General features: G+C 43.2%; 1 protein-coding gene across 1 annotated transcript in view; it reads right to left on the bottom strand.

Annotated features, from left to right (window-relative positions):
• SRPX (sushi repeat containing protein X-linked) overlaps positions 1-26285 on the bottom strand; it is a 74267-nt gene extending 47982 nt beyond the window's left edge. The window contains exon 1 of the mRNA XM_080652366.1: positions 26171-26285. Within this exon, the coding sequence (XP_080508492.1) occupies positions 26171-26246 (76 nt within the window). The 5' untranslated portion in view covers positions 26247-26285. The remainder of the gene's footprint in view (positions 1-26170) is intronic.
• Positions 26286-27439: the final 1154 nt, after the last annotated feature.

Raw genomic sequence — 27439 nt, 5'->3', positions numbered from 1 at the left:
GCCCGCGGCCACCCGGGAGCCTGCACATCCCCGCTCCCCAGCCACCCGGGAGCCTGCAAGTCCCCGCTCCCTAGCTGCCCAGAGCCGGCAAGTCCTCGCTTCTGTCTGGAGCATCACTCCAGTAGCTCCCTCCGCCGCCCCCCTTCCCCTCATAGCAGGCTTCACGCAGCTGCACACCTGCATATGCAAATTAACCTCTATCTCTGTTGGGTTAATTTGCATACTCACTCTGATTGGCTGTGGGTGTAGTGGAGTGATGGTTAATTTACATGTTTCTCTTTTATTAGGTAAGATTTTTATTGATTTCACAGAGGAAGGGAGCGAGAGATAGAAACATCAATGATGAGAGAGAATCATGGATCAGCTGCCTCCTGCATGCCCCCCAACTGGGGATGGAGCCCGCAACCCGGGCATGTGCCCTGACCAGGTATCGAACCATGACCTCCTGGTTTATAGGTCGATGCTCAACCACTGAGCCATGCTGGCCGGGCAGGTATTAGTTTTTTGAAAGTTTTTCAAGATATATGGTAGTCATGTCATACTCAAATTCTATAGAGCAAAAATCAAATTTGGTATAGGATCTTTTTCATTATTAGGGATGCATCTGGAAAGTAAGACATGGGCATTAGAGCATGAATGCTGATGTCTTCTAGAACTATCACTCTTCAATGAAATGCTGAGCAAGAAATTGCAAATGAAAAATTAAGGCAAGCAGTAAATGGGAACCATCTTAGGCAGGCTTTTCATTTCCTCCCTTGGTAAATACAGCCCAAAATTTGAAAATGTTAATCCTTTTTTTTTGTTGTTGTTGTTTTTGTTTTTTGTTTTTGTTAATCCTTACCCAAGGATATTTTTCCATTGTTTTTTAGGGAGAGTGGAAGAGAGAGGGAAAGACAGAGAGAAACATTGATGTGTTGTTTGCCTTCTGCACACACCCAGACCAGGGCCCAGGCTAGGGAGGAGCCTAAATTTAAGGTATGTGCCCTTGACCAGGATCAAACCTGAGGACCCTTTGGTCTGGATGACAACACTCTATCCACTGAGTTAGGGCGCAACTCTTTCTTTTATTGTAAAATTTTGAACAAGTAAGTGATGGGGTAGCCTTATGCACTGAGAATTTTCTACTTTGTGAATCTGAGGAGGGCAGTTTGAGGAGGTATAAGTATTCTTCAACTCACCAAATTACTTGATTGCTCTAGTCCCATCCCATGAAATACATTTCAAAGTAACAATAGGTTGGAAAGGAAATTAATTTTGAAGTCAAGCAAGTAGGACTCTATTTCAGGCAGCATGGGTGCCATTGTAGCCTAAGCATGCTCACACAAAAATCAACTAAAAGTTCTGGATAACTTTTTTTAAAATTTTGAAATCCACTTTGAGTTTGCAAGAAAGAAAGGAATACTCCAAAGCCAAAAACTTTTGCAAAATGGGAACCTGGTCAGGAGATATCGAGGTGCACCTTTCATTCTGAGGACAATTGCCCAAAGTGAGCTTTGATATTCATGGGCCAGTTGAAGACTCATGTAAGAAGACAAATTCCAGGGATCATTCAATATTTGCAGTTTCAGAGGAGACTTCCCACTTCCTCTCAACCCTCACATAGAGCTGTTTCACCAAGATCTGCACACTCAGTATAAAGAGTGACCTAGAAATAAATCCATCCCATGTAACAGGGCTACAAAGAAAAAAATTTTGTCTTGTTCCTCAGCATAAAGTGGAAGATGAAAAAACCTTCCTATGAGAATTCATAACCATATTATTATTGCTATCATATTATTACTAAAAAAATCTCATTAATAATAATAATAATAATAATAATAATTAAAACCACAGTGATACTATTTCACACCCAACCAGTCTGCCAAAAATTTAAAAATCTAACAAGATCAAGTGTTAACAAGGATGTTTAGCAATGGAAATACACAATGGTGGCAAAAGGTTAAACTGGTATGATGTGTTTAGTAAATAATTTTGCATTATTGAACAATGTCAAAGTTATACATGAACTATGATCCATCAATTCCACTCCCAGGTATTTATTCTAGATAAATCCCTGCAGGTTGTTCCAGGGAAATGGACAAGAATCTTCCCAACAGCACTGTTTGCATTAACATAAAGCTAGCAACAACCCAAATGCACTTTAAGAGTGGCATGAATAAATGATGGCATGTTCATACAATGGGATTCTATATAGTAATGTAAGTAAACAAACTATAACCACATGCAAAAAATATGAACAAATATCTAGAATCTAATGTTGAGAAAAGTAAGTTGCAGAAAAATTCGGTCAGTATGAGTCTATTTATATAAAGATCACATGTATGTGAAAGTTAATAATATACTGTTAGATATATAAACATATTCAGAAATATTCTAAAGAAAGTCAGCATAATGATTAACCAAAAGTTAGAATATTTCTTATCTCAGGAAATACAAGGGATGGAATCCAGCAGGGGCATAGTGAGGACTTCAAGGTCATGCTTATATTTTTTGGTTTTGGGTTTGTTTGTTGTTGTTTTTTGTAATGTTCTACTCAATGTTTAATTAAACAGTTTTCAACCAGAACACTTATAATGTATTTGATGCAAAAATTTTTTTAAGTTGGCTTCTCATTTGTTTGCAATTACTAGTATAAGAATGTGTTTATCCTAGAAGTTCTTAAAGAATGATTATTTGGGCCTCAACTAAAAGGCCAATAAAATTCAAGAGTCTTAGATCTGGAAATGCTCTCAGAAGATAATCTGATGTGGAGACCTGTTTCAAAGACTGAGAGTGTCCCAATGAAAACCCAAAATCTGGAGACAAAGTCATCCCAGCCTACTCTCAAGCAGCTCTTAGTATTTTACCTCTAAAACAGCTTATAGTATATATGTCAATATCCTACTGATGCCACTATCAATTCTCAGGAGACATGTTCTGTGTGGGTCAGATAAACCTGGGAAAGTGTTGTTGAGAATATACCAGGTGGACAGAGAAAACCTCTTAGGATTCAGGCAACAAAATTGGGTCAAATGCAAACTAAAGCAGGGGGGTACTAATGTCTATACATTTGAAATGTATTTAAAAAAACTAGACATATTGATGGATGGATAGAGGGATGAATAGGTATGTAATGAAGCATGCTTAAATGTTAACAGTAGAATCCAGTTGGCACCATAAGATTGTTCACTATCATATGCTTTCAACTTTTCAGTGCATTTGAAATTTTTGCCAACAAGTTGCTGACAAAAATATTGATTTGGCCTGGCTGGCATGACTCAGCAGTTGAGTGTCAACCTATGAACCAAGAGGTCATGATTCAATTCCCGGTCATGGCACATGCCCGGGTTGCAGGCTTCATCTCCAATGTGGGGCATGCAGGAGGCAATCAATAATTCTCTCTCATTATTGATGTTTCTACCTCTCTCTCCCTCTCCTTTCCTCTCTGAAATCAATAAAAATATTTTTTAAAAATTGATTTGAATGAAAAGGTGTCTACCACAAATTTTAAGTTTACAAAAAGCAGATTACTCCCCAAAAATAGATGGAAATAACAGTGTTTTAATTGTGTGAATGTTTGTATAGAATAGAGCCTAGAAAGATAAACACCAATATTAAAAGTGGTTATCTTTGGCCCTAGTCAGTTTGGCTCAGTGGATAGAGCATTGGCCTGCTGACCGAAGGATCCTGGGTTCAATTCCGGTCAAGAGCATGTACCTTGGTTGCAAGCTCCTCCCCGGTTCAGGCCCTGGTTGGGGCATGTGCAGGAAGCAACCAATCGATGTGTTTCTCTCACATCAATGTTCCTTTCTGTCTTTCCCTCTTTTTTCCATACACTTTCTCAGGAGATTTGCTGTGGGGTTTTGTGTAGTTGTAGGACTGAAAGAAGAATTAATTAATGTTCAGAAGAAGGTACAAACCTGGAAAAGATAGATCTTAGTTTTGTTCATTCCAAAGCAGACCCTGAGATGAGTACTTGGGTGCAGGTAGATCATTTGGGAGGTGATCCCAGGAAGCAGAGTGAGAAAGTAAAAGAAGTGATAAAGGAAAAAGAGAAAAAGTCCATAATGGTGTGCTAATGAGCAGGTTACTTCTGGGGCCAACCAGGACTCATTCCCTCTGGGGTCCCACTGGTGAACTTGGAAGCTAGGGTATTGATCCACTGACTTCCTGCCCCTCCTTGGCTGAGGTCTGGCCCCAGGGGGTGTTAAATCTCTTACTGCTCTAGGACTTCCTGCTGAGCAATCTCCCACAGCACTGGAGAAAGGCTGTAGGCAAAACCTCTGAGACCCAGGGACAATGGAGGTGAGAAGCTGTTAGCATGAATGGGAACTATCTACGTCACTGCAGGCTAACGCAGAGGTGGACTGAGGAGAGATAGAGCAGGGTATCAACAGAGGTGGCTACAAATGGGCAGAAATGACAGATTAAATCATCGGAGGCAGTACCTGGTTAGAAACCCAGGAGAAGGAATTTAATAGAGATTCTAAACATGACGTCTTGTATTTCTCTTCCTACAGTAAGCTGCAGTTATCCAATGTTAATGTAAAAAACATTCAAACCTGTAAAGAATTTTTGTGACTTTATTTGAGCCAAACTGTGGACAATTGCCATGAAACAGAATCTCAACATCCTATATAATAAAAGACTAATATGCAAATTGTCCCTTTGATCAGCGGGAGTTCCACCAGGGGGCAGGGCTAGCCTGCCAACCTCCCGTGTCCCCTGCCCTCGGCCGATCCCCCCACAATTGCCCCCCACCAACCACCTGTGGCCCCTCCCCGAGCCAGTTCCCCCCTCGATCCCCCCCCCCAGCCATGCAGGAATGCATGCACTGGGCCTCTAGTATTGGGATAATGCTCCAGACTCCAGAGAATGGCGTTTTTTCACCTCGTTTTATACATTACAATCAGAGGGTCATGTGAAATCCATTGGTGATAGATTCCAGAGGTGGGAGAAAGCAAAGGAGGGAAACATCTGGGATTGGATAAAAAGTAAAATGATAGGCACATACTTCTTTTACTTAGGTGGGTACAGGATAGTTAACAGTCAACAATTAACATGATAACAATAACAGTGAAGGAATTTTTGGGCTCTGTCCTGGTGCCCAGGGTATTTGATTGTGCCCTGAGGGGTCCAGAAAAAAGGAAAGTTACAAGGATATGTTATTGTAGATGCAAAAGGACAATAGGCTCAGTTAAGGTAAAGATTGACCTTGTCAGGGAAGATACCAGCCGGCCTAGGTGTCTACCCACCATAACTGCTTTTAGTTTAAGTTTTAATTTCATACCATTCTTGTGGTTACTTTAGGTCTTTTGAGTTTTCAAGGCCACCATACAGGCCTTCCCTGAGCTTGTCAGGTTACCATGAGGCCCCCTTTTTTTATCCACACAGTATGGATGAACTTGCCTTGGCAGACATGGGAGAGAGTGGTCAGGAAGTTGCCCACATTGTGAGCTGGCAGGTGAAGCACCTTCCCCAAAGGGGGAAGCAACAGTGAGCAGCAGGAGGGCAGAGGCTAAACCACAGAAGTCTAGTATATTCTGAAACAACCAGACCAGGAGGAGACCATTTAGGTCAATTCTTGGGGCCACACTTTGGGAATGACACAGACATGCTGAAAAAATGCTAGAAAGTAAAAACAGTGACCGACCTGGGCTAGCTTTAATAACAAATAAATAGGTAAACAACTGAAAGGTATGTGGAATGGTGAGGAAACTTTAGATTTATAGTCTGAAGAAAATGATACTTAAGTGAAATAGAATCCCTGTGCTCTGACTTCTTACTGATGAAAATACAGAGAGACTTGCTCTGTATACTGTAATTCAAGTGAAAACTAGGGACAATGCCTGGAACATGTCCAGAGACAGGCTTCAGCCCAATGTAAGGCAGGATTTTCTAAGACTTTGAGACCATCTTGAGACACCATCAAAGCTTTCTGCATCTGGAAGTGTTCCTGATAGGCTGTTGCATACTGGCAGGGGAAGCAAAATGAAGGCTTTTTGTACTGAGAAGTAAGGTGGAGCTCTAAGGCCCTTTCTAAGATCAAGATTCTGTGGTTCTGTGACACTATAACACAAAACAATGTCACATACACAGACCCTAGATTGACTTTTATGCCACTGAAAAGCAACCTTTGGGGAGGAAGAGTTGGAAAAAGACTCAAAATTAGAGAGAGAAATAAAAAGGCAGAGTGAATGAACACCTACAAAAATCATCTCATCAGCCCTGGGAAGGAGAGAAGGACCTATGGCTTTGAATCTACTGTTAGTTACAAACTTGGGCTCCTGCCCCTTCCCTGCTATAAAGGAAAGATGGGGTGGGGAGGAGAGAAAGAAGTCTTAAAGAATAATCATTTTGCTCAGCCAGGTGGTTCAGTGGTGAGCATCGACCTATGAACCAGGAGGTCACAGTTCAATATCCAGTCTGGGCTCATGCCCAGATTTCGGGCTCCATCCCCAGTAGGGGGAGTGCAGAAGGCAGCTGATCAATGATTCGCTCTCATCATTGATGTTTCTATCTCTCGCTCCCTCTCCCTTCTTCTCTGAAATCAATAAAAATATATTAAAAATAAGAAGATTAAACATTTCATATGACTCAGATTCAATGTAAAATGAGAGGAAAACAAAAGGTTTTGGTACTGTCATTTAGAAAACAAGCTATGGACACTCTCACACATATTGTTGGAGCCTTGGGGGACAGATATACAGGGAAACTATAAATCCAGATGTGTCCTGGTTTGTTAGAAGCACTCACAGCAAACATTAAACAAGCAAGTTCTCCGGGGTGGGGGGTCAAGATCATGCGGCATGATTATCACTATGATTTTCAGCTGTGGCAAATGTCTCTTTTTAAGTAGGATTCTGCAGCACCGATGGTACAAAGATTATGCAGGCACCAGGAAGTAAAAGTACCCTGGAGAGAAGAATAAAAGATCTATAAGAGGAAAATGAATTTTTAAGATGGACGAGAAGTGACTGGTTGCATAATAAAGGGCATTAGGAGAATATTAAGGTCTGAGGCCCCAGCAAAAAATCAGGGATCATGCTACATGCCAGCTGTCTCCTCTTCTGCACTTCTCCCAATTGGTCCTGCAGAGTCATCCCTCTTCTGTACACTTTATTTTTAAATGTTATTGTTGAAAGTATTACAAATATGCCTTTTAACCTTCCCCCCCTTGCTCCCGCTCCCTCCCCAGGCCTTCCCTGCTCTATTATTTGTCCATGAGCTATGCATATGTACATATAAGTTACCTGGTTAATCTCTCCCCACCCACACACCCACCCTCTGTTCCATGCTTCTGTGTCTCTGGATCTATTTTGTTCATCAATTTGTTTTGTTCTTTAGATTCAACCTATGAGTGAGATCATGTGATACTTGTCTTTCTCTGCCTGGCTTATTTCACTTACTTCAATACTCTCCAGGTCCCTCCAGACTGTCTCAAAGGGTAAGATATTTTTTTTTACAGCTACATAGTATTCCATGGTATAAATGTACCACAGCTTTTTATCCACTCATCTACTGATGGGCACTTGGGCTGTTTCCAGATCTTAGCTATTGTAAATTGTGCTGCTATGAATATAGGGGTGTATATATCCTTTCTGATTGGTGTTTCAGGCTTCTTAGGATATATTCCTAGAAGTGGGATCACTGGGTCAAAAGGCAGTTTCGTTTTTAATTTTTTGAGGAAACTCCATACTGTTTTCCACAGTGGCTGCACCAGTCTGCATTCCCACCAGCAATGCACAAGGGTTCCTTTTTCTCCACATCCTCGCCAGCACTTGTCATTTGTTGATTTGTTGATAACAGCTGTTCTGACAGGTGTGAGATGGTACTGCATTGTTTTCTTAATTTGCATCTCTCGGATGGTACATGACTTTGAGCATTTTTTCATGTGTCGCTTGGCCATCTGTAAGCCCATGTTGGAGAAGTGTCTATTCAGGTCCTGTGCCCATTTTTTAATTGGATTGTTTGTCTTCCTTTTGTTAAGTTTTATGAGTTCCTTATATATTTTGGATATTAACCCTTTATCAGATGTATCATTACCAAATATGTTCTCCTATACAGTGGGCTCCCTTTTCATTTTATTGATGGTTTCTTTTGCTGTGTGGAAGCTTTTTATTTTGATGTAGTCCCATTTGTTTATTTTTCTCCTTAGTTTCCTTTGCCATAGGAGGTTATCCATAAACATATTGCTACAAGAGATGTCTGAGATTTTGCTGCCTATGTATTCTTCTAAGATTTTTATGGTTTCCCATCTTACATTTAAGTCTTTTTATCCATTTTGAGTTTATTTTTGTGTATGGTATAAGTTGGTGGAACAGTTTCATTTTTTTGCATGTATCTATCTAATTTTCCCAACACCATTTATTGAAAAGACTGTCTTGATTCCATTGTATGCTCTTGCCTCCTTTGTCAATATTAATTGAGCATAATGGTGTATATTCTCTTTATATAGTATCCTGACATCTGCAAATAATGACAGTTTTACTTCTCCCTTTCCAATTTGCATGCTTTTTATTTCTTCTTGTTTTATTGCTGTGGCTAGGACTTCCAGTACTATGTTGACTAAGAGTGGTGAGAGTGGGCAACCCTGTTTTGTTCCCAATCTTAAAGGAAATGGTTTCAGTTTTTGCCCATTGAGTATGATGTTGGCTGTAGGTTTGTCATATATGGCCTTTACTATGTTGCGATGTACTCTATTCCCATTTTGCTGAGATTTTTTTTTTTATCAAAAAAGGGTGTTGGATTTTGTAAATGCTTTTTCTGCATTTATTGATATGGTCATGTGATTTTTGTCATTCAATTTGTTTATATGATGTATCACATTTATAGATTTGTGAATATTATACCAGCCTTGCATCCCTGAAATAAATCCCACTTGGTCGTGGTGTATGATCTTTTAAATATACTGCTGGATCTGATTTGTTCATATTTTGTTGAGGATTTTAGCATTTATGTTCATCAGGGATATTAGCCTGTAATTCTCTTTCATTGTAGGGTCTTTATCTGGTTTTGGAATTAGGATAATGGTGATCTCATGAAAAGAGCTTGGAAGTATTCCTTCTTCTTGGATTGTTTGGAATAGTTTGAGGAGTATAGCTGTTAGTTCTTCTTTGAATGTTTGATAAAACTCCCCTTTGAAGCTTTTTGGACCAGGGCTTTTGTTTGCTGGGAGTTTTTTGATTACTGCTTCTATTTCATCAGTTGTTATTGGCATATTCAGGTTTTCTGATTTGTCCTGATTCAGTTTTTCCATTCATTTTTAGAGAGAATTGAAGGGAAGGGAACAGACAGAGAGAGAAACATCGATTTGAAAGAGACACATCGATTGATTTGACTGCCACACACCCAGACCAGGGCCAGGGATCAAGCCTGTAACCAAGGTAAGTGCCCTTGACCGGAATCGAATCTGGGACCCTTCAATCCACGGGCCAATGCTCTATCCACTGAGCCAAATCAGCTAGGGCATAAAAAAGCATTTGATAAAATTTAACATCCATTCACGACAAAAACTCACAGCAAACTAGGAAGAGAGGGAACTTCCTCACCCTGATGAAGAGGATCTACCAAAAGCCTAAAATTAACATTACATTTCATGGTGAAAGATGAGTGCTTTCCTCTATGATTGAGAATAAATGAAAGACATCCATTCTCACCACTCATTTTCAACATTATATTGGCAGTCCTAGCTATTGCAATAAGATAAGAAAGAAGAAAGGCATGAAGATTAGAAAAGAAAGCCTGATTATCCTAAAGAATCTATCTACAAATAACTCCTGAGGTTAGCAAGATTGCAAGATACAAAGTCATAACACAAAAATCAGTTGTATTTCTATATCCAATAGCTCTAGAAAATGATATACTTAAGTATAAATCAAACAAAACATGTAGCAACTCTGTATACTGAAAAGCTCCAAAATGCTAATCAAAGAAATAAAAAAAAACTCTCCAAAATAGAGAGTTATACAGTGTTTGTGGATTAGAAGGTTCAAATAATAAAGAAGTCAATTCTCCCCAAATTGATCAACAGATTTAACATAATTCTAATAAGGATCCCAGCAGGCATTTTTGGTAGATATAGACAAGTTCATACTAAAATGTATGTGGAATTTATATCCAAAACAATTTTGGAAAAGAAGAATAAAGTTGGAGGAAGTGCAGTGCCCAATTTTCAGACTTTTTACAAAACTACAGTAATCAAAATAATGGGGCATTGGCAAAGACATAAGCACATAGATCAATGGATCAGAATAAGAACATAGAAACAGACTGGCAAAAAACTGCCAATTAATTTTTGAAAAAGGTGCAAAGGCAATTCAGTGGAGTTTAGTGTATGTCCAATATACCTTAATAAAGCTGTTTAAAACAACAACAACAACAAAAAAAACCTGTGTTCTTTTTTCAGTATTTTTTTTCAATTTCAGGAATTTTGAGAATGCTAAATGCATAAAGAGGGGCCTTTGGGATTCACAGAAATGGAAAAATATTTGGGACACTGTAGCTGTACATCCAAGTTTCTTTTTCCAGCATCTTATAGATGCTATATGAAAAATGTTTTGTTATTTACACCTCATGTAATCAGTGTCCTTAGATCCTAGATTAAAAATAATCTATGAGAATATAAAATAATACAGTTCAGATTTTACCACTGATTACAAATGAATTCAAAGAAAAAAAATCAAGGTGAAAGGAAATCTCTTTGTTATTGATAGTACTAAGGAAACCGAAGCCCTTTGTTACAGAGCACAAATGATGCAAGTTCCTTGAAATGAAAGGACATTAGAACACTTGAGGCCAGTGAGAGGTTGTGTTTTTTTTTTTAATGAAACCTTAAAAACCATGCTGGCTTGGAAAAGCATAGTAAGAGACACCCACGTCCACTTGAGCTTACAGTAAATGATCTGCCTCAAATTGCTAGTGGCCAGTGGTTACCTAACAGTCATAGCCAGCAATTTGTGGGTGTCTGTCACATCAAGTCCAGTGAGAGAGACAGAGAAAATAGCTAGTCAGCCCTCTACAAGGAACAGAAATGTATGCAAGTTGTTTTTTGGGGGGAGTTATAACCATGCCTTACATTTGCACTTACATTTGCACTGTACATTACAAATCACTTCCCTAGGAGAGCAGGTGGCATTGTTCATATTTGGCAGATGAAAGCAGAAGTTAAGTTGGTCAAGTTCATCCAGCTAGTAGACAGATAATGATGGTTACCATCTTTTTGTATAAACTTCTTTAGTAAAATGTCTGTTAAAAAATTTTGCCCACTCTTTAAATTGGGTTACTTGCTTTCTCAAAGGGTAAGAGATTCTTCTTTTTTACTTAAGACACTAAGTTTTAAAATGGTTTCTTACACAGCAATAACTAAAACACTCTCCAAGCTTCCTTCCATCATAGAAGTCAGCCTTATAGTTCACTTACTAACCTAGACAGCTCTATTCAGCAAGAATCAATTTAGCAGCCCAGTGGCTTGGCTCAGTGATTGAGCATCGATCTATGAACCAGGAGGTTATGGTTGGATTCCCAGTCAGGGCACATGCCCAGGTTGTGGGCTCAATCCCTGGTGTGGGGTGTGCAGGAGGAAGCCAATCCATGATTCTCTCTCATCATTGATATTTCTATCTCTCTCCCTCTCCTTTCCTCTCTGAAATCAATAAAAATATTTTTAAAAAAGAGAATCAATTCAGTAGTAGAAAGAACGCTAAACCAGAAACCAAAATTATGGGTTAAGTTCCAGTTTAGCCATTGTGTGTGTTAGGTCCCCCAAATGCACATTCTAAGACAAGGTACAAGTGTTTTTTTGGAACGAGACCCCAGGAAGCACTATGATGGATTGGGGAAGAGAGATAGGGAAGGGAGGAAAGACAGTAAGTGTACTGTTTACTGGTCAATGGCTTTGGGCAACTGGGGCTCCATCCCTCCTTCACTTTGATCCCACCACCACCCTTATGTAAGTTGTTTCTCCATTAAATCTATTCTTAAATGTCAGTTTTACTTTTATTTCATCCATAAAAAATAATGTTGTCAATGTGGGAGCGGGGGGCACTGGTGAGAGGATGATCCCTGCCAGACATGAGCTCTCAGATAGCCTTGTTTCTGTGGCTGCTTCACCTCAGAGAATGTTCTTCCTCTATTCAAACTCTTCTGCGCAAGACCCCAAAGGAAACTTCAGTCAGAGCCAATGGTACCCAGAGTCCCCAGGCACTTAGCCTTTAACTACCAAAGATAAGACAGCATGTGGCTTGTGAAATTTAACTGTGGCCATATATTTTACACAGCTAACAACAACAACAACAACAACAACAAAAAAACAAATTTAAAAGGATAATCTTATAAAATGAAGGCATTACTCTCTTCCAAAGGAAACATAATACTTCTTCCAATTTAGTCTCCCTCTATTGTTTCATATTATGAAGGGCCAAAGTGTCTTTCTGCCCATTGTCTAAAGCTGGAAGAGAAAATAAACTGGAAATGGACAGGCACCTTAATCTGAAGGCGTCATCCCAAAGCAGGGGCCCTCAATTAATGTCAACTCTTGCTCCCACCAAGGGGCATTCCCAAAGCCCTGGAATCTGACTCTTCACATCAACAGACTGACAGACAGACAAAAGGAGGTCTAGCTTTCAAACTAAAACCAGACAGCAGAACCAAAGAACTGGCATATGGTCCTCTGAAGGCTTAACTGTTCTCCACAGAGGTCAACTCAGACACAGTCAAAATCCAAGAAATGAGGAAGGCCACATCACACCAGAGAGCTATAGAGCATGCTAGGGAGATGCTGAGGTGGAGAAGAGCTCACTCTTACACCACGTTCATATTTGGGAGCATTAAATAGCCTCTGTTTTCTGGAACATGAGGCAATTCTGCTTCTTTTCAGTTATGTTTAGAAGGCAAAAACAAATCGATAACTCACCCATCCACATCAGCTCTTGAGGTCTTAAGGCCTCACCATCATTTAAATGAAGACAGAGCAAAGATCTGGGCAAGGAAACTTAGGGGTTCCTTTCACCTTACCTGCAAGCCTCAATGTTGCTGGGATTTCCAAACTAAGTGACAACACAGTATTTACAAACGCTAATAGCACAGAATGAAAACAGTTCACATTCAGAACCATGACTGGGACACTGCTGGCCACTACATGGAATGGTGCAGGAGGAAACTCTGGAATGCGAGGGAATAAGCTGAGTTCTGAGAAGGAATGCAAAGATGTCCTGCCCTGAGAGACACTGCCTGGGGACAAGCCACAGCCTCAGATCTGAAAGCTTCCAGAGGCTTTCCCATGTCAAGGGTACCAGCGCAAGCAATTTGGATCTGGCTAGCCTGGAAAAATGGGTTAGGGATTTGGATGAAGAACTTTTTGTGGGGGAAGAAAGGAGAGTATTCTAAAGGGAGGTAATGTGCACCAGGGAAGAGAAATACATCCCAAAAGCTGTTCCCAGCTTTCTTCACATGTTAATACACAAAAACACATGTTAAAGAACACATGTTTGCAACAGCCAAATGTGGATGGCTTTCAACTGGAGGAAACTTCTAACCAAGTGTGCTCACAACTGTTTAGCAGGATAGATATGGAGCAGATGATGGTACCCAAAGGTTGTTTTTTAATTCTTTCCTTTTTCCCCCCTTGAGCCTGCAATGGTCATTGCCACCATAAATGCTTCAGGAAATCTAATGTCATCCTCTCAAATGTCTTGTCCTGAAACAAACAAAACAAACAGTTTCCTTTAAAAACAACAAATAGGGCCCTAGCCGGTTTTGCTCAGTGGATAGAGCACTGGCCTGTGGACTGAAGGGTCACAGGTTCCATTCCAGTCAAGGGCACATGTCTGGGTTGTGGGGTTGATCCTCAGTAGGGGGCATGTAAGAGGCAGCCCATTGATGATTCTCTGTCATCATTGATGTTTCTATCTCTCTGTCCCTCCCCCTTCTTCCCTGAAACCAATAAAAATATATGAAAAAATAAAAACAACAAATGGGAAACACTAGTCTAATGAGATGTTCTGAAAAAATTTGGAAATGTTCACACCGGTGGTTCTCACATTGGAGCATACCCCAGAATTACTTAGAGGGATTGTTAAATCACATTGCTGGCCACTTTCCCTCCTACCCAGATTCAGTAGCTCTGGAGTGGGACCCAAGAATTTACATATTTAATAAGTTTCAATGTGCTGCTGCAGGTCTGAGGACCATACTTTGAAAGTAGAGGAAAGGAGAGGGAGAGATAGAAACATCAATGATAAGAGAGAAACATCATCGATAGGCTGCCTCCTGAAAGCCCCCTACTGGAAATCGAACCCGTAACTCCAGCATGTGCCCTTGACTGGAATTGATCCCAGAGGGTAACATGGTACATTAGCATATCAATGACCCTGCACAGTCCTGCAAATCCAGAAACCTACTTAACCCAGCACAATTTGTTTAGAATGCATTCTGCTTCCCATAGAACATCTGTGAATCTCTCTGGGAAGCAGTGCTTCAAGGAAGCCAGTTTGGAAAATGTTCTACTAGGGATGTTCCTGACCATCAGTAAGATTACAGGCTTCTGAAGGAAGAACAACCTGTGAAAGACAGATATCCAAGTCAAGCCTTCAGCCGCTATCCGGGGTCAGGGCAGTAGAGGGCTGTGGGCCATACCACCTAGCAGAAGCTTGGCAGGGCAGCAGATATGGAGAGACCCAAGCCTGCTGCCCAGCAGTCAGGCAGCATCAAGGAAGTCTGTCAGCAGGTAGCAAAGGCCCATCCACCTTCAGCTTTGGATTAGGACACCAGGTCTTTTTATAGAGGCAGGAGCAGCTCTAAATCACACTAGTGTAGATTTCTGAAGAGCTGAAGGTGTTGTTTTGTTTTAAATATATTTTATTGATTGTTTACAGAGAGGAAGGGAGAGGGATAGAGAGCTAGAAACATCGATGAGAGAGAAACATCCATCAGCTGCCTCCTGCACACCCCCTACTGGGGATGTGCCCGCAACCAAGGTACATGCCCTTGACCGGAATCGAACCCGGGACCCTTCCGTCCTCAGGCCAACGCTCTATCCACTGAGCCACACTGGTCAGGGCTGAAGTTTTTCTAAGGGACAGCTTAGCTGTAGGACAAAGCCCTGCAAGGACTTTGTTACCAATCACTAGAGGTGTGCTTGGCTGCTGCTGGCAGAGGGACTTAATAAGAGATGAAGTCAGAAGCCCTCTAAGGGTGGGATTTGTGTTTTTGTTAGAGAGGAAGTAGGAACCTAAAGGATACACATGCTTATCTCAGGAATATTGGAGATGGGAAAGGAAGTCTAGAGGATGCAGCGATGAAAGCAAAGCCAACAGGAAAAGGGAGAAAAGGAGAGGAAGAGAGCTATTGTGTGGTAGTTTTTAAACAGGCTAGCAATCCTGTCTTGGCAAAGGGCTAAACTTATTTTTTAAATATATTTTTATTGATTTCAGAGAGGAAGGAAGAGGGAGAGAGAGATATAAACATCAATGATGACAGAGAGTCATGGATTGGCTGCCTTGAGCCTTCAACCTGGGCATGTGCCCTTGACTAGAATAGAACCCGGGACCCTTCAGTGTGCAGATTGACACTCTATCCACTGAGCCAAATCAGCTAGGGCTGTGGGGTTTGTTTTGATGGAAATGCTCTGAAATTGTGGTGACAGATACACAAGTCTGTGAATGTATTAAAAATCCTCAAATTAGTTTAAATGAGCATTGTATGGGATGTCTCTATAAAGCTATTAAAATGTTCTCATATATCGTTGGGGAATTCAAAGCAAGTGGCATAAAGAGGGAGCATTGGGGGACTTTGACAAAACGGAGCAAGAACTGGCTATGGGTCAGAAAATCTCAGAACCCTTGAGGAATATCCAAGCAGCCCCAGGTTGAGACCCTGAGATTGCAACCAAGTGTCAATATGAACAAACATGCTGGAATGTACCCCATACAGGGGCTCAGTGAATACTCACAGTGTCATTAATTCTTGCCTGCCTAACCCTGGTGCCCGGCATCATGCCTAACATGTAATGGCCACTCAAAAGTTGCGTTCAATAACTGCCTGTGGGAGTCACCAGAATGAGTTCTAAACCCAGGTCTTAACTTTCTGTGTGACCCCAGAGAAATTCCTTCATCAGGCTGAGTCTTGGGAGTGGGGGGTGTCATCACTAGGAAGCAAAGTGTTGCATCTCAAGTGCACCTCCCAATCTGAAGTTCCACAGTTCCATGAATTAGGTGGCCAATGCAGGGGAGCTTGGGTATGGGTGAGAAACACCTGAGGGAAATTAGATAGAGCCTGAGGCAACCACCCATAAGGTCAGGACCAGCCAGAGGCATACTCCCCAGCAGATTTCATTCCACAGATCCACCGAGAGCCTTCCATGAGCCAGGTCCCTGCTAGGCCATGAGGATACAAAATGAACAAGACTCTAGTACCTGCTCACATGGTGCGGGCATCAGATTCATCAGAGTAGCTAGTGGTGAAACAACCCCTTGGAAAGTTGAGTTAAAATCCAAGTGGAAAGAAAATTTCAACATTGGATATTTAAAGGAATCAGAGCCTTTGTCAGACAAATGCTGAGTCAGTGGCAACAAGTCAGAGTTCCTACACAGATGGCCACTGTGGGGGCAGAGTCTCAGAAGGTGGACCACACCAACACTTCCTCACCACTCCACAATGAGCCTGCCAAACCTTGGCTCAATTCTCAATCTGTGGCCTTAATTTAAACAGTGTTTTTGAACATTCTTGGATCCTGGGACTGGCAGGGTCATTCAGCTCTGTTACCCACATAGTAAGTGACAGGCCAGTGTCCTCTGTCCAAGGGTCCTGGGGTGCAATCAGCATTGAAAAGATAGATGTTCACAAGGCACTACTGACACTGCAAACAGCCAGTGGCAGCAGGGGAAACAAGTCCCTGATGCATGTGAGCCATCATACTGCAGGTCACTGTAAGAGCAAGGAAGAAGAAATAGTGCAGTTATATTTCAAGTCTAAGGCAGAAAGTCCTCCCTCAAATTCTATGTTTGGATCTGTCTGACTATTACTCATAAAAATAGTTTTAAACCCAATATACTCAATTTACAACCCCAAACCTCTGGGAGAATCCAAGCTATTATGTCCAAACCCATTTATCATCTCCCTGGAGGATAATACATAAAGAGGCATCCAGTATGAGCTAAGGATTATGGGTGAGTGAATCATTCTGCCTGAGCATGAGTGATCCAGAGGTTTCTGAGGCCAGAGCGCCATGCAACCGTAAGATCCAGGTGCAACCAATTATCATCTGGAAAATTGGGAGCTCAGCAATACTACCAATGAGTTTTCTCTTGCACAAGCTTTATCCTTAAATCTTTATCTGAAAATCCTGTCCCTAGAACTCCCCAGAGCCTCTAAGTCTCCAAGAATAGTGTCCTAGAGTGATAGGAAATCCAAGAGCCTCAGCAATTTGCTATGTCCTGAATTGTTGCCTGCTCAGATGGATCTTTTGTTCAGGGTACTGCGAATTTCCTGACATTTTGCTACATAGCATTCCTTTTTCTTTGGTAAATATCCTCTTGGTAATTCTGGTTAAACCCTGCAGGAATATTTTACATATAATGTGTTGATTCCCTGTCACACTTACTTCAATCACTCAATCAATCAATTCACAGATATTGACTAAAGATTTCCTCCAATGCCCCATACACTATGCTAACTGGCGGGGACGGGGGAAAGGGGTGTACAACCAGTTGCCAGTCCAAGCCTGAAGGCAATTCCAGTCTATGATTATGTCTGTTTTGTTTGCTGTTGCTTTTTATACGAGGAGAACAGGAAATTTACCACTGGTTATAACTCAAGAAGACTACCTGCCCATTAATTCAATCAAAGTTTCACTATTCTGGCAATTTCATCTTACTTTGTATGTTGATTTTTGTGCCCATTAAGTGCACATTCTCTCATAGAATTCATTAAGACAATCTAGTGAGCAGTAGGTTTTGAATCAGGATGGAAAAAGAACACCCACACAGATTTTTGTTTCCGATTTCAAAAAGTTCTTAGAGAGGCCCACAGGTCTCCTACTTTAACCTTCCATGGGCCCATAGTGCCATTATCTTTGGCAGCAGCATCTATCAGCATCATTCTTCAATATCCAGGCCCAATATCCCTCCATGGATTCCCTCTGCACTCCCAGGCCTGTCAACCCATCTGTGTTATAACATTGATCACCTTAGATAACCCAGTGTCTATTTCTCCTTAAGACAGAAAGTTACTGACAGAAGGAATTCCTCCCATTATTCATCCTGGTATCCTAAACACTCCATTATTCAGTGTCCACTTTGAAAAGTAAATCTCTGGGTAGAGCCCAGGTTTCATAGGAGAAGGGAGAAACTGGTTCTCTTTCAAAACTAAGTTCAAATATCCAAGAGAAAGATTCAGGCCTAAAACCCCTGAAACAATGGCCCATAAAAGCTGACAGTCACAAGGTCATACAATCAAGAACCAAGGAGCTGGCCAGCGAAACTCCTTATAAACTGGAACTCAAGAGAGATTATTATTCACACTGCTTTTTGTATATATATTTTACTGATTTCAGAGAGGAAGGGAGAGGGAGAGATAGAAACATCAATGCTGAGAGAGAATCATGAATCAGCTGCCTCCTGCATGCCCCCTACTGGGATCGAGCCTGCAACCTGGGCATGTACCCCAACCGGGAATCGAACTGTGACCTCCTGGTTCATAGGTCAATGCTCAATTACTGAGCCACACTGACCGGGCTACACTGCTTTTTGGGAAGTGAATCTTTAATCTGGGTATTAATCAGAACTTGGCTCTACAATTCCATACTTTGCTATAGCCTGGCAAAAGTAAACCTTCTGTTTAAACTCAATCTTCATTTTCAATTACTCATTTCAGTTGTGTTCTCTGAAAGGGTAATTGATGTAGCACACATTTGAGTTTACTAAGGAAACCATTCAACCGCTTTGGAAGGGGCCAGAGCAAAGTGGCCAACAAAAATAATAAATGCAAACTCCAGCTTGTGGCTGTAGTCAGTCTCTCATCTTACAGCCCCCAATAGAGAAAGTTATGGCCTCGACAGAGGGTGTTCGTGGATTTAAACACAACCTTATAGCCAGTAAGCCTTAGTCCCTATGTATGTAGATTCATGGTGGCACAAAGTCATGTATACCTGAGCATGCGTTTCTCTCAGCTCCTTTTCTTTCCATTAGTCAATCACCCAAACTACAGGGAACTATTAACTCAATAAGCACAAATATTCACCTGGCTCAAGGTGCTCAAGTAGGCACCGTGGGAAATAGGGAAGAAGGATAAGACATAGCATTACTCTGCCTTCAAGAGCTCATAATCTAGAAGTATAGGCATACCTCATTTTATTCCACTTCACTTTATTGTGCTTTACAGATGTTGTGGTTTTTTTTTTAATCTTTATTGTTGAAAGTATTACATAGGTCCTCCTCCCCTCGGCCCATTACCTCTTCCAGCCTGCTCCCCTCCCCCCCAGGACCTCACCACCCCATTGTCTGTGTCCATGTGTTATGTATATATGCATACAAGTTCATTGGTTGATTTCTTTTTTTTTAAACGCTGTGGTTATGATATTTTATTTAATTTTTAATTTTTTATTGTTTAAAATATTACATATATTAGTACACATATCTCCTTTTTCCCCCCATTGACCTTCCCCCAGCCTCCCCTACCCCCTGTCGCATGCCCTCATCCCACACCCCCAGTGTCTTGTGTCTATTGGTGTGCTTATATGCATGTGTACAAGTCCTTTGGTTGATCTATTTCCCTCCCTCCCCAACACTCCCCAGCCTTCCCGCTGTAATTTGACAGTCTGTTCAGTGCTTTACTGTCTCTGTATCTATCTTTTTATTCATCAGGTTATAATGTTCTTTATTTTCCATAAATGAGTGAGATCATGTGGTATTTTTCTTTCATTGCCTGGCTTATTTCACTTAACATAATGCTCTCCAGGTCCATCCATGCTGCTGCAAATGGTAAGAATTCCTTCTTTTTCACCGCAGCATAGTATTCCATTGTGTAGACGTACCATCGTTTTCTAATCCACTCATCTGCTGATGGGCATTTAGGCTGTTTCCAAATCTTAGCTATGGTGAATTGTGCTGCTATGAACATAGGGGTGCATATATCCTTTTTGATTCGCGTTCCTAGTTTCTTGGGATATATTCCTAGAAGTGGGATGACTGGGTCAAATGGGAGTTCCATTTTTAGTTTTTTGAGGAAACTCCATACTGTTCTCCACAGTGGCTGCACCAGTCTGCATTCCCACCAGCAGTACACGAGGGTTCCTTTTTCTCCGCATCCTCGCCAGTACTTGTCGTTTGTTGATTTGTTGATGGTTGCCATTCTGACGATCATTAGTTGATTTCTTCCCACCCTCCCCTGCCTTCCCTCTGAGGTTCAACAGTCTGTTCATGCTTCTATGACTCTGGGTCTATTTTTGATCATCAGCTTATTGGGTTCATTAGAGTCCACATATGAATGAGATCATGTGATACATATCTTTCTCTGACTGGCTTATTTTGCTCAGCATAGTAGTATCCAGGTCCTGTCATGCTGTTGCAAATGGTAAGAGTTCTTTCTGTTTTATAGCTGCATAGTGTTCCATTGTGCAGATGTACCACAGTTTTTTAATCCACTCATCTGTTGATGGGCACTTAAGATGTTTCTAAATCTTAGCTATTGTAAATTTAGGGTGCATATATCCTTTCTGACTGGTGTTTCAGGATTCTTAGGATGTATTCTTAGAAGTGGGATCACTGGGTCAAATGGGAGTTCCACTTTTAATTTTTTGAGGAATCTCCATACTGTTTTCCACAGTGGCTGCATCAGTTTGCATTCCCACCAGCAGTGTACTAGGGTTCCCTTTCAGTCCCTCTTCTGAAGCGGGGGTGTCACTGGACGATGAACAGAATTTGAACAGACTAGATGGTTGGGGGAAAGCAGTCCAGGTGCAGGAAGCCGTAATACCAAGAAGTGGCAGAATGTCACTCAAGTTCTATAAAAACAGGTAATCTATTTTGGTCAGACTTTAGGAAACCAGGTGAGAAGGAATGTAAAATTAAGCTAGAAGCAAATTGTATAGTCCCCTGAGAACATCTGAGAACTTTCTAGTTAACTTTAGAGAGAACATGGAGCTGTTGCTCTCCATCTTTGAGTAGGAAAGTAAAATGATAAAAAATGGTACTAGCCTGGCTGTCATGGCTCAGTGGTTGAGCACCGACCTATGAACCAGGAGGTCACAATTTGATTCCTGGTCAGGGCACATGCCTGGGTTGTGGGCTCCATCCCCAGTAGGGGGGCGTGCAGGAGGCAGTTGATCCATGATTCTCATCATTGATGTTTCTATCTCTCTCTCCCTCTCCCTTCCTATCTGAAATCAATAGAAATATATTTTTTAAAATGGTACTAAAGTAAAATTGTACTTAAAAGATCAGAAGCTGGCAAAAGACAGTAGAGTGAGTTAGAATGACAGAGACTAAAAGTGAGACTGTTATAATAATACTAAAAAAAGAGAGGGGTGTATTTCAATTGTGAGGACCAGGGGTCCTCAAACTACGGCCCGCGGGCCACATGCGGCCCACCAAGGACATTTACCTGGCCCACCGGGTGCCGCTGCCTGTCGTGCTTAGCAGCCGACTTGTCCTGGGCCCGCAGTGTGCATAGGAATTTGTTCATAGTTTTTTTAAAAAACTATAGTCAGAGCCTCCAGCCGTCTGAGGGACAGTGAACTGGCCCCCTGTTTAAAAAGTCTGAGGACCCCTGGTGAGGACTGATGAGGTGGGAAGGTTTGAAGATGGTGCTTTAACAATGGTCTCCAGTGTCTCTTAGAGTGCACAAGACTGTGAAGTGAGAAGCAGTGTTATCAGTAAAGAAAATGCCAGATGAAAATGTCCTGCTCTCCCCAGCATTCCATTTTTTAATGTAGAGTAATTTTGTCAGCTGATTACATGTTTTAAAACCAAATAGAAATTTCTAGCCTAACCTGAGACTTTAATTGTATATCCTGAGCCAGGTGTTCTGTTCCTAATACATATCTCCAAATGTGGCATTTCAGAAGACTGCTTTGGCTGGTCTGGTATGGTATGGCATTTAGCAAACCTCACTCAGCTTTCCTGACTGGCCAACACACACTACATTAACCAGCTTTCTCCAGGTGTAAGATTCATGGAGTCTTTTAGTGGCCACATCACTCATTTCCACCTTCAGCCTTGCTGACAGAAGTAGGTGCAGTGATTCTCCAAAATCTCAGATGTAAATAAGGTTTCAAGAGTCCATTTAACAACAGAATCAAAACTCTTCCCCTTATGCATGTGCAAAACAATGCAGATAACTTGACTATGTGAACTTTCCACACATGTTATATATATATATATGTATTTACACTAGAGGCCTGGTGCACGAATTTGTGCACATTGAAAGGAAATTAATTAGAAGGTGGCTGGCAGGGCTAGGTGAGACAGTGTGCACATTGAAAGGAAATTAATTAGAAGGTGGCTGGCGGGGCTGAGACAGGCTGGACATGCCCTGGAGCCAATCTCCCACAGTCCCTCCCCTGGGGCTGCACTGGGGCTCAAAGGGTGTTTGCGGAGTGAGTGGGGTCTCTTCAGCAGGTGGGGTCCCTTGGCTTGGCCTATGGGGATCAAGCCAAAACCAGCAGTCTGACATCCCCTGAGTGATCCCAGAGTGTGAGAGGGCACTCTGCAAAGTTGCTGTGGCTCAGCAGCTCCTGTGTTGAGAGTCTGCCCCCTGGTGGTCAGTGTGTGTCATACCTACCAGCCAGTTGGCTGGTCACTTAGCCTTTTATACATATATACACTGAGTGGCCAGATTATTATGATCTCTGAACGCATAATAATTTGGCCACTCAGTGTGTGTGTGTGTGTGTGTGTGTGTGTGTGTGTGTATTAGAGGTCCGGTGCATGAATTCGTGCATGGGTGGGGTCCGGCCAGCCTGGCCAGGGGGAGGGGACATGGGCAGTTGGCTGGCCTGCCTGCTGGTCGAACTCCTGGTCGAGGGGACAATTTGCATATTAGCCTTTTATTATATAGGATATACACTGAGTGGCCAGATTATTATGCGTTCAGAGATCATCATCATCTGGCCACTCAGTGTATATATTGTGTCTTTGTTAGGCTGCAAAGAAGCCTAACCTTCTAGGAGTGGGAATGGGAAGGATTTACTCTAGCTTGGATACATTTGCTGTGAAATCGCAGTTGGTTATATAACTAGGTGGCTAATGGGTCCCTACATCCTCCACTCCCTCTTTCAGAGGTTCTTGACTGTGGGCCTCTTACCTTCTCTCTTACTGGAGACATGATGCCCATTTGCTAAGACGGTGCCTCAGAAGTGATCTTCAAAATCTTGCCCCCAGCACATAGGGTGATTTGCCTCAGGACATGCTGGCCTAGAGTATCTTCCCTCCCCAGCTTTCCAAAACTTTGGGAGTGAAACCCCCATCTTTGAATTCAATAGCCCCAGCCAAGCATATTTCCTGAGAGACCCTGTGGAGAGGAGCCAAGGAAGGGCTTTGAAAGGTTCTCCAATCGGTTTCTGCTCATGTGGAGTCTGAGCAGAGCCTGAGGGCAGGTGAGGAATCAGGATAGGGGGTTGCAAGGAGGAGAGCTGTAGCTTCTAGCAGGGGGAAGCCTGCCTGCTGGCCAGAGGAGCCAGGCCAGCCAGGGAGAGTGGTGAGTGCCCAGCCTGGCAAACCCATGATTCTGTGGGTGGCTGGGCCCTGGCATCAATCCACACTATACAAGGGTGGAAGCTGAGAGAAAACAGAGTAGAGGGCAGAGAAAGGGAGTGATGGCAGTCAGATGGAAAAAGAGAAGAGGCCCCTTGGCTGAGAAAGGCTCTACCAGATGTACAGGCAGCTCAAAGAAGCCTCCCAATTTAGAGTACAATGGCCTATAGCTAGTTTCTCAACTTCTCCCCCTGCTTCCCCTTTCCCTCCGGGTTCATTTTTAACCTGACTCCTGCTAAAGGGGATGGGACTGGCACTAGTGTGACACTGAGGATAAAGTCTCCTTTCCACTTTGCCCAGAATCAGTTCCTACCAAATGGCTTAAACTTGCAAGAGTCAGCTCAAAACACAAATGTTCCTCTTTATCACTTCATACATTTGTTTGACTCATTCATTTGGAGACGTGCTGAGAATTTCCAGCAGCCATTCCTACATCTCCCAAGCACATATCTGGGGAAACCCTGTCCCCGCCTCCCCATCCCCCATGAGATCCTTCATCTATAACTCAGTAGGTTTGTTTCTCAGACCCCAGATTTAAACTGCCCACTGTGTGGATCGAAAAGCCAAATATTGGCATGCCCTATCTACATCAACCACTTTCTCAGGGATTTCTTCTCAGTTTCATGGACACAAGGGTGCATCCATGTTGCCCTGCTCCCTTGAAACTCTGCTAACCTAAGACTCCCAGATGAAGGAATAAGCTTGACGTTTTTATTTTTTATTCTATTTTAAAAAATATTTTTATTCATTTCAGAGAGGCAGGAAGAGGGAGAGAGAGAGAAACATCAATGATGAGAATCACTGATTGGCTGCCTCCTGTTTGCCCCTTACTGGGGATCGAACCTGAAACCTGTGCATGTTCCCTGATCCGGAATTGAACTGTGACCTCCTGGTTCATAGGTCAATGATCAACCACTGAGCCATGCCCCTTGGGCAAGCTTTAGGTTTTTAAGAGGCATCTCTAAAGAAGGTTTTGCCATCCAGCCAGCATGTTTCAGTTGTTGAGTGCCGACTTATGAACCGGAAGGTCACAGTTCAATTCCCGGTCAGGGCACATGCCCAGGTTTCAGGCTCGATCCCCAGTAGGGGGTGTGCAGGAGGCAGCGGATTAGTGATTTTCTCTCATCATTGATGTTTCTATCTCTCTCCCTCTCCCTCTCTGAAATCAATAAAAATATATTTAAAAAAATAAAGGTTTTCCCAATACCAGGAGAACTCTAATAAATACCAGTTTCCTTTAGAATCTACAGACCACCCCCTCAAGAAGCTACACCCTCTTTTCCTGGGGATAACGGAGTGCATGCCACATGTCACCACGCTCAGTGGGCACCTCTCTCCCAGAGGCTCAGACTTTCTCAGAATCTCCAGCTAGAGGGGTTGGGGGCAGCAGGCAAGGCCCTGCTTATGCTGTCTGAAAGAGTCCGGAAGTGACCCAGCATACAGCTTCAGGGGATGGCCTAAGACCTCTGTGGGAGGGGGGAGGGGGTCCTTTCAGGACTACCTGCCAAACCGCTGAGACCAGGCCCTGAGCAACCCTGTGTAAGGAGTCAAAATTCTGGGTAGTGAGAAACTGATAGTGGGGAAGGGCACGTAATAAGAATAGAGCCACTGTTGTCTAACAATTATTTACCACATACTCACTATAGATGAGAGGTTTTCTTACAGACCCTGGGACACTGGAGGATGAAATGAGGCTGTAAAAAGATAAGATGCCTCCATAGGTCCATGACTCAGTAAGGAAATACCTTTGAGAACAGACCAAGGACAGGACACACTTTGATTTGGTGGCTGCGCCTGGACCCTGACCCCCTCCGGGAGTTTTTCTCAGGAATGCTGACTGTCCTCTGGTCCCAGGAACAGGCTGAGCTGTTTGTAACATCACAGATTAGCCACCTTGTTGCTGGGCTTTGAGCTCCTGAAGGCCTGACTGCAGACCCTCCCTTCCCCTTTCCTTGTTACACTGCAGCTCGCAGCTGCACGTAGCTGTCTTCTCCCTCGTGTGTATATAACCAGCCAGCTGGCAAGGGAGTCAGAGCAGATTCTTGTGGGTGACCTGCTGCTCTCCCCCTGCTGCCCGCAGGATTGGAATAAACGCTCATATAGGATTCAACCCTGTCTCTGCTGAATTGGCTCATGTAGTGACAGGCAGCGCGGACCCATTGGCTGTCTGGCTACAAAAAGAGCCCGCACCCAAACTTCTCAGAGTCGCCTTCTGCTCCGATATGGTTCTGCTTGGACCCCTGGAACCCCAGACACAGAGGGGACTCGGGATCCCAGCCCCACTGGATGCCCGGCGAGGGTCTGGCAATCGTGCCCAAACCGGAGGCTGCCTCCGCCTCCTCCCCTCCCAGGGCGCCGAGAAAGGCTTCCGACACAAACAAAGGGCACCCTCTGCACCTCCCTCCGTCCCCTCCTCAGCGGAGGGGAGGTTACCCCTGCCCTACCTGGGAAGCCGAGGGTTAGCGAGATTGGAAACAGCAGCAGCAGCAGCAGCAGCAGCAGCAGCGCGGGGCCCCTCATGGTGCTCCAGCCCTCAGCTCCGCTCCGCAGCGCCGCGCGCTTCCCTGACGGAGAAGGACCCGACCAAGGGGCTGAGCTGCAAAACTCCTCCTCTCCTCTTTCCCTCCCTCAGTCTTGGGGCCTGCCCTCCTTCCTCGGCCTCCATGGAATGCTGGCGCCGTTTGGGGCTCCCACCCACCCTCTTCTTCAGGGCCAAGCGCTTCTTTTGACGACCCCCCCCCCCCCCCGCCCCCCGCCCCAGGACCAGAGCAGGCCAGGGATATCTTTCTGTTCTCCAAGTTCGAGCCTTCTCACCTGAATACACACAGGTGGACCAACTGCCTCCCACAGCAAGGGTCCCCAGCACAATGTCATCAATGTAGGAAGCTGCAGGAGTCTCATAGAAAGAGAAGGGGCAGCCCTAGCGGGTTTGGCTCAGTGAATGGAGTGTTGGCCTGTGGACTGAAGGGTCTTGGGTTCAATTCTGGTCAGGACACATGCCGAGGTTGTGGGCTCGGTCCCCAGTGTGGGGTGTGCAGGAGGCAGCTGATCCATGATTCTCTGTCATCATTGATGTTTCTATTTCTTTTTTTTATTATTATTGTCTGAAGTATTACAAATAGTAGTACATATGTCTCCTTTTTTTCCCCATTGACCTCCCCCCAGCCTCCCCTACCCCCCAGTACATGTCTTTACCTGCCCCACCCCCCAGTGTCTTGTAGCCATTGGTTATGCTTATATGCATGCGTACAAGTCCTTCGGTTGATCTCTTACAGCCGCCCCCCCCCCCAACCTCCCCTGCCTTCCCACTGTAGTTTGACAGTCTGTTCAATGCTTCTTTGCCTCTGTATCTATTTTTCCCCCATTTCTTTCCTTTAAAAAATCTTGCCTCTGCAGACTAGAAATAAACATAATAACAAAATGTTTGAGTCCCAATTTCAATGTCCAACAGTTCTGAGTCCCCGTTTCAATGTCAAACAGTTCCTTAAGTGTACATGTCAGCAATGATATCTGGATGGTGGGCACATGGTGGCAATGCAGGTCCAACCCTCTCTGGTTTGGTCCTGGGCAACCTGCCGTGACGCACAGCTGCTGACTGCTAGCGTGGCAAGGCGTCGTCAGTATCTTCCATCTCTGGACTGTTTCTCCTCTTGTCTTCGTGGTTGGAGCAGACCTGTCAATTCCTCTCTGTTGCAGGAATCCACATGGTCTTG

Source organism: Plecotus auritus (assembly GCF_963455305.1).
Source record: "Plecotus auritus genome assembly, chromosome: X".
Taxonomy (NCBI): domain Eukaryota; kingdom Metazoa; phylum Chordata; class Mammalia; order Chiroptera; family Vespertilionidae; genus Plecotus; species Plecotus auritus.
This window is presented reverse-complemented; position numbering and strand designations above follow the sequence as displayed.